The sequence below is a fragment of the Onychostruthus taczanowskii genome, unplaced genomic scaffold (genome assembly GCF_017590055.1).
Source record: "Onychostruthus taczanowskii isolate IOZ18803 unplaced genomic scaffold, ASM1759005v1 scaffold1, whole genome shotgun sequence".
NCBI classification, from domain to species: domain Eukaryota; kingdom Metazoa; phylum Chordata; class Aves; order Passeriformes; family Passeridae; genus Onychostruthus; species Onychostruthus taczanowskii.
In genome coordinates, this window is record NW_024496525.1 from 14546724 (window position 1) to 14558003 (window position 11280).

Here is an 11280-nt window from a genome sequence, read left to right on the forward strand (position 1 = left end):
GTCCTTAATGGTCTGGTGGGTTGTATTGGTATAGTATTGGTATAGGTTATTACCAGTGAAGCTCCAAGGATAGGAAGGGAATCTTGTTGCTGGCTAAAATGCTGTGTAAAATACTATCTAGGTGGTATTTGAGGGTTTGAAAGAGTTTTAAGTGCAGTCTTGGCTGCTCCTTGTGTTAACAGTTCATCAGCCCTAGGCATTAAGGCATTCACTTCAGCATCTTATGCCCCACAAACAGTAATTCTTCACTGAAAGCTCTCTTGAATACCACACATTAACAATTAAGTCTGGGTAATTTCTAATACAGTCTTCGTCATTGTAGAATATAATAAAATGTGATTGGTAGTTTAGACTGTTCACTTTGATGTGTTTATATTTTAAAATGAAAATATTTATTAAAAATCCTTGAATGTTAATCATGAAATTGAGTCTGTGAAAAATTGTAAAATATCTCCTAGGTGTTAAAGAAAATAAATGTGCTATTTCTTTATGCTTTGCTGTTTAGCAGCATTTTGGGAAATAGAATTTATAACTCCTTACTGGGCAAAATTGATTAATTGGAAGCCAGTTAATGACAAATACAAAATAATTCAGGTCTTCATGGAGAATTAGACAACTTTATTTTTCTGATCTTCTACTGTTTTGTTATACTGTCAGATCTTATATATGATTTTTTGTAGGTTGGTGTGATAGCAGCTTGTCAATAGGTTCACCTTTTCCTTCTTTACTTAATAATCATTTAGCAAAATTTTAGTTCTCAATGTTTTGAATAAATTCTTGTCTTCATAAAGTATTGTAAGGAATGATAACAGTAGGTTTTACTTACACTGCTATTTTTTCAATTTTGTTTTGCAGATCATAATATCAGTCTAGAATCAATGGGAGTAACAGTGAATGCTGTGGCTGGAGCTCTGAAAGCTTTTTTTGCAGATTTGCCAGATCCATTAGTTCCTTACTCTTTGCATCAAGAGTTGTTAGAAACATCAAGTAAGTAATTAACAACCTTTCCTTGATTTAATTGTGTTATTTCCATTGCCCTTATTGCAATTTTACTTCATTGTAAGTTGAAAGGACTATCTGTATTTTTTAAAATTCCTTAGACACACATATTTTTTAATATTCTTTAAAATTGGAAGAACTGTACATGGTGAGATTAATGTAATACACTAATTTTTGAAAATAAGTTTATATATTATTTCTCCTTTTCCTAGAAAATTTAATTTGGAGACATCTACTTTTTTCCATTTCTTGTTAAGTGATAAAAATGATGAAAGCTCTTGGAGTTGTTAATGGGAAAAACCCCTTGAATTAATGAATTATTACATTCAAAGTAGACTTAAAAACCAGACACGGCTATGGGATATTATGGTAATTCTCTAATTCACTTAAGAGTTTTTTTTTAATTCTTTTGGAGCTCTTATAAGATGCTTAGTTTTGTTTGCCTTTGCCTTACAAACATTTTTTCAGACATTTCATAGTATTCGTGTCTTTGAAATGAGTGTCTCGTATTGGCAGCGAGCTGTTCCACAGAACGAGCACCACGCTTTTTTACGAATACGACTGTGGCATACAGTATTCCAAAGTATTTTTTGTTCAAAACCTGGAAGCACTGGTGTGAGCCTAAGGCTTGGGCCTGGACTTGATTAATATATGGCCCAGTAGAAAATTTGTGTTTTGTGATGATATCTGTCAGTAGCTATTTCTGGTATTTCTGCTGTGCTTTTCAGGCATATTGCTTGTTTAAATGTAGTTACTTTGGTTTTATTTTTTCTTAAAAATGTAACAGTTAAATTCCAGTCAAAGCATAAAATAGCTTAGAATATAAGTGTAATTACTGTTTTAAAATGACATTTATACTGTTCTGAATTTATATTTGGGATATACTGGACTGTATTTAATATTTTTTCTATGGTATTAGGATAGATCAAAGTTCTTTTTAGCAATGCAGTCAAGTAATAGAGGGGAACTTATATTCCTTTTTATGATATGAATCATCATTGATTAGAAGCCTATTCTGCAGGCTGTATGGATCCACAGCATTAGTAGCTGCTTTTTAAAAAAAAAAATGTTGCTTTATTTCATATTTCTTTCCTACATGTTGGTTATTTCCTGTTTGAAGCATGTCCTTTGGGCCTGTGAACAATCCTTGTTCTTTTTTAGGCAGCCTATTTAAAATAGCTGCACCAGCCCTATTTGTAATTTTTTTATTATTTGAATAACTGTGAAGTTTTAAGAATATTCTAAGCTCATGTGAATGTCTTTCTGTCACAACATTTTGCAAGCAGAGGGAACTCTAACAAGAAATGACCCTGTCACATTGTTTTTCTACAAGCCATCAGTAAGCTAGTCAAGTAATTATTTGCTGAACAGAGATAAGTAATTCTGCTTAAATTCAGAAAAATATTTTTGTGCTTAGTTAAACTTGCAGTGGGTGTACTTAGTGTGCTTAGAGTAACCAGGACAAACTCTATAATAAAAAAGTTACTCTATGGAAATAGGAATTTTATTAAATGCTTTCTCACTTGATATTTTTCTGTGGGTTACTTGTACCATTATATTAGGAAGAAGACTTAGCAACACTTTATTCAGTATGTCTTTCTAGATGTATCAGAAAATGTCACTTATTTCTATAGAAATCATGGATAAGACAGAACGGCTACACGAGTTAAAAGAGATTGTGAAGAAATTCCACCCAGTGAACTATGATGTCTTCAGATACATAATAACACATCTAAACAGGTTTAGTATTTTTTAATTTTGTTAAAGTTGTAACAGTTGCAATAAAGATTGTGTTTTTAACAATGAGTTATCTATTAGAATTAAAAATGTGGAAAAAGAAATTAAGAGTTGCAGTTGATTAATAAAGCCTTATAGGTTTGTTTGTCACATTTTTTGACATATATTTATCTGGCATCAATGCTACTATAAAGTTATAAGAATGCTGTACATAATAAAAGCTTGAAAGAGTAACTTCACCTAGTAATAACAATGTACCTAATTATAACTGTTACAGACCCTCCCCCCCAGGAAGTAATAGCTATTAAAATGATAGACTAATCTAGGTTTTAAGGAATTTGAGTCATTTGGCCTAAACACCCTCTTCCCCCTCTCCCCCTTTCTCCCTCCTGCCAAAACAGGTGTCAAATCAAATAAATTCTAAAATCTTCAATCAAAATCTAAAATATAGAGTCCAAACCCTGTGCTGAATAGTTAAATGTAGAACAAAGCTGTAAGTAACAGTAAATTGGTCACACTTACTTCTTAAATTTTGCTTCCTGCACAAAATTTAACATTTTTATATTTAAAAATTACTTTCATATTCACTAAAATAGTATTAATAGATGTATATCACATCATAACCTGTGCCTTTACGTGTAAAATATCATAAAAAAGAGAGGAGAAGAGCAGCTTACTTGTGCTTCTTATTCAGCTAAAATGAAATTATTTTCTGAAATGCACAGAATGAGATAAACTGTATTATTGTTGAGGTTATAAGGCATCTTTGGAGATTGTTTTATTCAACCCCATTGCTTTGACAGTCAATTGCAACAGATTGCCCAGGATGGTATCCGGTTAGCTTTCAGTATCTCCAAGAAGTTAGACTCCAGTCTCTCAGAACAGCCTGTTTCAGTGCTGAGTCATCCTCACAATAAAATGTTTTTGGTTTTTTTTTTTATGCTAAGAGGATTTCCTGTGGGTGTTTGTGCCTGTTGCCTTTTGTCCTGTCACTGAGCACCACTCAGAAGAGTCTCAATTCATCTTCCTTACATCCAATGATAAGACTTTCCCTGAGCTTTTCCAGGCTAAACACTCTTAACATTCTCAGCTTTTCCTCATCTGAGGGATCTTTGATCTCTTAATAATCTTCTTCCTAATGTCCCTTCATTGGGCTCACTCCAGTGTGTTCATATGTCTGTTGTGCTGGAGGGTCCAGAGCTGGATCCCAGACTCCAGATGTGGCCTTTGCAGTGCTGAGTGGAGGGTAAAGATCAGCTCCCTAGACCTGCTGGCAGCGCTCCTAATGCAGCCTAGGGTGCTGTTGGCTGCCCTAGCCACAGGGTCACCTGGCTGACTCCTGCTCAGTTTGTTGTCCATCAGAACTTCGTTGTCTCTCTGTGCAGTGTTACTTTTCAGCCAGGCAGTTTTGTGTATAAACACATATATAAGCTTTTCATGGCATTTAATTGTTCTGGAGTACTGTTTGTGTGTTTGTGTTTCTGCAGGTATTTGTAAAGATCTAACTGAGCTTGTAGTACAGGGATAGAAATTAAGAATATTTAACTTTCCTACTTTGTCAACAGGGAGAATGTAGGTACCCTCCATTTGCACTTTTCACAGAACGTGTAAGATTTTGGAATTTAGGTGCCTACTTTTACACTTCTCCCCTTCACGTGTTCAGCTTACTTAACCTTTATAAAGTTGTCCATTTTCCTTGTCAGGGAAATGGATCAAATTTTCCATTGTATTCTTGTCCAATACAAATTCAGCCCTCAAATAGATAAAACCATATCAATGATCAAATGCCCATATTACAGAACTTCCAAGATTGCTTGCAAGTATCTGAAGTAAAACTAAACATCTCAGACTTGACAAAGTTATTAGTTACCTAAAAAGTTAATTCTTAATCAATCTAATAGAAATTTTTGTGGAAGAATGGCAGTCTTGGAAGTGTCAAAAGTCTTCATCTGGTCACCTATTGACGTAGCGCACACAGCTGAATGTACAATGTCAAGTACCTGGGTTGCTGCAAGTCAAAGAACTAAACATAATTTAAAAAAATCCTGAGTAGGTTCTAGTGCATGTGTGTCTACAAAAAATGAAACATATTGATCACAGAATTGACCGGAGAGCGTAAGTGATGTACATTGAACTTTCTGGTCTGGTCCTCTCTATTAGTGATGCATGATTTACATTGCAAGTTGCTAGTAACAAAATTGTATTTTCTTAAAGAAAGGCTTGTCATTTTTTGTTGCATTTGCAGTGTCATGTAGTTGCATTCCATTCAACAAGAAATCTGCTTGGACATAAGCAAATAGAAAGAGGTGGATACAGCTGTGTACAGGATCTTAAAGGCAACTTGTAGCTAAATTCTTGATAGTCTGTATTTGTTTTTAAGAGACTAATTTGTGGTAAAATACTGCTGGTATATAATTAAAATGGAAATGTATGCTAAATGAATTGTTCATTTGATGAGGTAAAGCAGTCTTCTATATGATGAAAGAGCTCTCAGCACAAGCTAATGTTTTAGATGCTTTGTTTTTACATCCTACATAATTACAGTAAAATATGTGCTATTGCTGTATAATTAGGAATGATTTGTGATTGATACTATTTTGTTGTGTCCACAAGCACAAGACCTGATTGTTGAAACAAAAACTATTTACTCACATAGTATGAGACCAGTAACCATAAGAATTTAATAAATGGCAACAGTGAGATTAATTTTTCGTTAATGTTATAAGCACCTTTGTGAGCATTTCAGGTTGTTGTGGTTCGTTATCTATAAGCAGAAGTGAGCTTTAAAAACAAGATAGTGTTGGATTGACATTGGGCTTCTTGATACTAGTTGTGCTTTAGACATATTTTTTTAACAAGACCCTTCATACATAAGGACTAATATGGCATAATATGCTTCTGAAGTCTGGGAAAACACCAGTGTACAGCTTTTAAAGTCTGGTCAGAGTGGGTTTACAGTCTGAAGTTCCTGAGAGTTGGCAGTGAAGGAAGTGATAGGATCAAGAGAGACACATCATCTTTAATTTTGAGTGGACATAGAAGGTCAGTGAGCACTTGCTGAAAGCTTAGAAGAAGATTGTGAAGTAGTTAGAGGCGGTGAGGTTGGAGGCCAACATACAGCTTTGGTATGGTTTTCTTTACTCTTAGAAAGGACAAAGGTAAAATTGAAGCACAGGAGGGGATGAAGTTGATTTTTCATTTTGTTTAATCTGGTGGTGAGCTGTTATTGAGGAAAAGGTGCAATGTCTTTCTTTTTTTTCTCACATCTAGTCATAAGTTCCCATTACTTCCTTTATTTAGTCTGGTGGTTGTGAGGGTACAGCATTTTAATAATAATGCTAAGCAAAATGAAGTTTACATTGATTCCTTGATCTGTAAATGAATTTAAAATGTAATTTTTTTAGCAAAGAGATTATGAATTTTACTGCCACTCAGAAATAGTATCCCAATGTCCTTTGGGCCAAACTGACTCAAAACAGATTGAGAGGCAGTATTTGTATACCTTCACACTATTTTTTATGCTTTACCATTATACATGCATTGTAAATGAGTGGAAATATTTTCTTATAGTGTTAATTCTAGTGTTTACTATGGCTTTCACAGCTCTTCAGTCTATGGACTACAGCCAGCTGTCAGAAATTTTTGTGGGCTGCTCTTGTTGATCATCAAAATTCTAACTGACAAATTTCTGAAATTGTATTTTCTGCCTATTTCTACATGACAATTGTAGCTCTGCTACCTTTATGATATCTACTGTAGTACAGGAAATGCATGCTCCCAGCTGAATGCATCTCTTAGGTGTTTGCCAGATGTATTAACGCATGATTTTTCATGTATCTCTCACTAATTACTTCTAGATAAAATTGTGATGTCAGTTTAGAATGCAGAGTATTTTAGAAAACAAAATACCCTGACCCTTTCTAACCTATTGCTGTGGAAAGCATTTTATTTTTCTGAGTAGGTATTTACTTGTAGATTATAAATTTGATAATAGGATGGTTTGTTAATCCTTTGAAGGTGTTTTGTTTTTGTTTGGTAATAGTATTGCGGTAGTGAATTTAGATAATAAGTGAAGAACCTGTTTCAGTTTGTTTATTATTGTCAGTTCAAAATGCTGGTGGAATGTTGAATTTTTCTTGATTAAAACCTTAATCAGATTTATATTAGTTAACTATCCAAATCTGGAAATGATACGGTTTCTGAATTTTCCTCTGCATAATCGCATAAAATATTCAAGAATATTTCTAGTTGATTGCATACTGGTTTTAATTAACTGTGTGTGTCATTCTCATTTCAGGGTTAGTCAGCAATATAAGACCAACTATATGACTGCTGATAACTTATCGATTTGTTTCTGGCCTACTTTGATGAGACCTGATTTTGAAAACAGAGAGTTTCTTTCTACCACCAAAATCCACCAATCAGTTATAGAGACCTTCATTCAACAATGTCAGTTTTTCTTTTACAACGGGGAGATTGTAGAAGCACCCAACCCAGTGGCTTGTCAGCCACCACCTTCCAACCCAGTGCAGATGGTGGAACCCATGGTACCCCTGCAGCTGCCGCCCCCGCTGCAGCCTCAGCTGATCCAGTCGCAGTTACCAGCAGACCCTCTGGGCATTATGTAGACAGATGATGATGATTGCAGGCAGCCTGGCGCTGGACAGTAGAGACAAGCTATAGACATGCATGTTTCAGGATACAGTAATGTACTTCATATTTATGAAAAATAATTCCCATCCAGCTGATTGGACATCTTTTTGTTATATCCCGTACTGTGTTCCTCATTTGTACACGCTGCAGATAAAAACTATGTGATAAGCATGACTGGAGAGGTTTAATTTTTAAAAGCAAAAATAGCTATAAAGTACAAAGCTGCTGCTGCATGATACCTTATTGCAATCACTATATCATTCCTGTGACGGTTTGTCACAATATATTGTGAATAAAAATTTTTCTATAGAAATTAAATGATTAAAAAAATTACATTTATGAAACATTCAGTGCTTACAGCCTGCTTTATGGCTGGTTTTTGTTATTTAACATGCTATTTTTGGCAATTTTCTTCACATTCAAGCATTCTGTGTAAACAATTAAAGCCCAGCTATAGTTTATTTTGTAATCTCCTGGCTACTTATGTGACTTTATGCTTAGGGTGGTTTATGGAAGAATGCAAAATGCACTGTTGAGAATTTTACAATCCCTCACCATCCATCTTTACATATAAGTAAACCTGTGGACAGTTTAAGGGTGGGTGAACTTGCTTATTATTTCTTACAGCACAATACCAAGGACATGCTTGTTGTAAAAGTGAATTTCCAATATTGTATAAAAATTTTGATGTTGCCTACTTATTTCTTTATGTTCCATTACCGAACTAAACATTTTGTAAAACTGTTAATTCTGTAAACAGCTGCATGTTTAAAAGATCATTGATGGTCTTGTAAACTTAATCTAATATATTTTAGATATTTTAATTTTTCCCACTTGGGAATACATGTAGTGTTTAGAAAATAGTTCATGACATTTTCATATAAGGTTATATAACTTTTCATACATAAACATGACTTTTGTTGTAGTAAAATTCTCTAAACCAAACAATGTTTTAATCTAGGACTTCAATTAATCTATTCTTTAAATCTATTTTTATGTGACCCTCTAAAGATATACAAAAATGCATTGCTAATACATGGCAATAAATACTTTGGGTACTGACCGTTAACCTCTTTGGAGTGTGTATATATAAAATCACATAAAATTGTATTCATATTTTTTTCCTGTGGTATGTTGTACTAAAATTTCAAATGACTTTTTTTTTTTCATCGTATTTTTAAATTATCTTTTTTTTTCATTTATTTTACTTTTATATTGGTACAAATTTTGCTGTAAAAGAATGCTGCTTAATTTAAACAAATCTTTTGGTTAAATATTTTGATAGTGGTAAAAAAATTAGAAGGTTACAAATTGTAGCAGAGGGGAGACCATAGATAAAACACTACCTGTGAGACTTTTCATAGCAGCTTGTTTCTTTCATGCTCAAAATGTACCTTTTTAGGTCTGCAAAGAAGAAAGTTTTGGATCATTCAGCTGCTAGAATGTTTTGTGTAGTTTAAAAAAAAGCTTTATGATGGTCACTGTTGTAATCTTCACTTATAACAAGATTTAAGATCGTCTTGTATGTATTATAGTAAATAGATGATTTTGAGAATTAAGGCTTTTATTAAGAGATTGATTTGCTCCATTTTCCCAAAATAAAAATTGCCTTTCCCACTTATGTCCTAGGTATTGTACTTCTAATGACTTGGATTATCATTCTAGATTACTAAAATACCATAAACCTGGCTGCTGTTTGAAGTACATGTATATTATAAATTATCTTGATATTGTGTTATATTCTTGCAAGTAATTATCTTTTTTAAGAAAACATAAACAAAAAAGAAAAGTCCCTATTCCTATTGCAAAGCACACAGGAACTAATAGTACAATAAAGTCTGTCCTGTAAATTGTAATATTCATAACTTGTTCTAGTTTACCTGTTGTCTATATAGCTTTTATTTATAGTTTTCAGTCTAACCTTGGCATGTTTAGCAAAGAAAATGAAACTTCAAGAGTTTTATAAACTATTTCTAGGTTGCTAAAGAATTTATTTTTCTACTGTATATGGCATAGACAAAGCATCACCTGTACAGGAAACAAGTCTATTTCTAATAGAAGTAAGCTTAAGAATAAATGCCAGTCATATCCATATTTAAAAATTCCATCTATAAAGTATCTCCAGTCTTTGTAATGTGAATTACATTTTAAACTTTCTATAAATTCCACGTTTTTTGCCATGATATTTAACTAATCTTTGGATACTAATTTTTAGAATAATTTACATTCCATTTTCATGTTGAACTTCTGATCAGCAGTATTTGCAGTACCATTTCTTTATGTATGATGTTGTGGCTAAATGGCTAATTCACCATTTTTTAAAAGAATCTTAACACTTCCATTCAGCCAAATATGAAAGGGTTATTATGTTTACTGGATAAACATAGAGAAATATGAGCATGGCATGTGGTGCCTGCTTGTCACATGGAAGAGTCCCTGCATACTGTTTGCATTATGGAACTGCTGTATGCAGGAATGTGGACATGTGTGTATGTGTAATATATACACTTGGAGTTTTTTTATCTGTTTGTGTGTTTATGCAGACATGCATGCACATACACCCACATAGTAAAGTTTTTAAAATATACTAGGAAATTAAGCTGTGGTTATTAAAGATTTTTAATAGAGCTTTCTCTATTATTATTTTTATTAGCGCTATAAAATGAGGAAGCATGTTATTATATCCAAATTCCTCATACTTTGGCTCATGTAGACCCTTCTAGTTTTAATGAAAATCCAAAAAATAATAACTATATTTTTTAATGTGAGCGTTTTTACCATAATATCTATCTTGATAAAGATACAAATGTATATTACTTTGATTGAGCCATCTCAGTGACACTTTATGGAGTAGTTTCTTTTTTTTTTTTGTGTTATAATGGTATAGACATACTGCAGTGTATTGTCTTTTGTTGTTTTAGCAATTCTAAAATCCCAGACCTGAGTTACAGAAGTGCCATTTTAAATAATGCTTAACAGGTTCTTTCAAAAATCCTTACCCTTCATGATCTTGTGGAATTTGAACTCATATAGTGTAAATAGATCGCAGATGTCAACTTAAGTGAAAAGAAACTTTGTTGTTGTTACATGTTTTCTCCTTTATTTGAATCCTGGTTGCTAGGAATTTATAGGTATGTTTATTTTTAGTTGCTGGAGTTTAGCTTCTCATATTTATGATAAACATAGAAAAACTATCAATTGGAGATTAAAAAAACCAGGCCATAGTTTATGTGCTTCTTTCATTTTTTTCAGTAATTTTGATGCTGTTTGTCAACTGCAAAAATTGCACACATTTAAAAAAATTTCAAGTAAAGATTTTGTTCTTTGTTTATAATGTAATCTTTTATTGCTACATCAGGAGAATACTGCAGTGAATTAAGTATCAGTGAAGCTTATTCTGTATAAAAGATGCAACGAATAAAATACTAAGATGCTTACTGTGTATAATGTTCAGTTTAGTTGCCTACTAAATTTTTAAAGGCAAAAGCACCCTATCTTTCACAGACACAGAAATGAAATTTAGCACTAAATCTTGGTCAAGTAAGAGTGCAGTGTGTGTTTAAGTTTTTTTTGGGGTGGGTGGCTGTCTCTTGTGGGTCTCTTAAATTTGTTTTTCCTGTGGAATCTTTAAACCTGAAGTAAAAACGGTGGGTTTTTAAGGTCAGCTTTAAGTCATCAGAGTTGTACATCATTGGTCATAATTCTGCTAACGATATGGGATGAACACAGCTTTGATAGTAGTACTGCTTTTAGTTCTCATGTTTGCAATGTCTGTGCTTACTTAGTTTTCAGAACATCTTGAGTCATATGGCTGGTGCAGAAATAACTGCAAAACCTTCCTGACGGACTTCAGGTTTTATTATCTATATTTACATATATATATATAAACAC

General features: G+C 33.1%; 1 protein-coding gene across 1 annotated transcript in view; it reads left to right on the plus strand.

Moving 5' to 3' along the window:
- Window positions 1–10831, plus strand: part of ARHGAP5 (Rho GTPase activating protein 5) — a 47358-nt gene extending 36527 nt beyond the window's left edge. Inside the window, exons 6-8 of the mRNA XM_041409370.1 lie at window positions 856–987; window positions 2634–2739; window positions 7034–10831. Coding sequence (XP_041265304.1) covers window positions 856–987; window positions 2634–2739; window positions 7034–7364 — 569 coding nt within the window. The 3' untranslated portion in view covers window positions 7365–10831. The remainder of the gene's footprint in view (window positions 1–855; window positions 988–2633; window positions 2740–7033) is intronic.
- The last annotated feature ends 449 nt before the right edge of the window (window positions 10832–11280 follow it).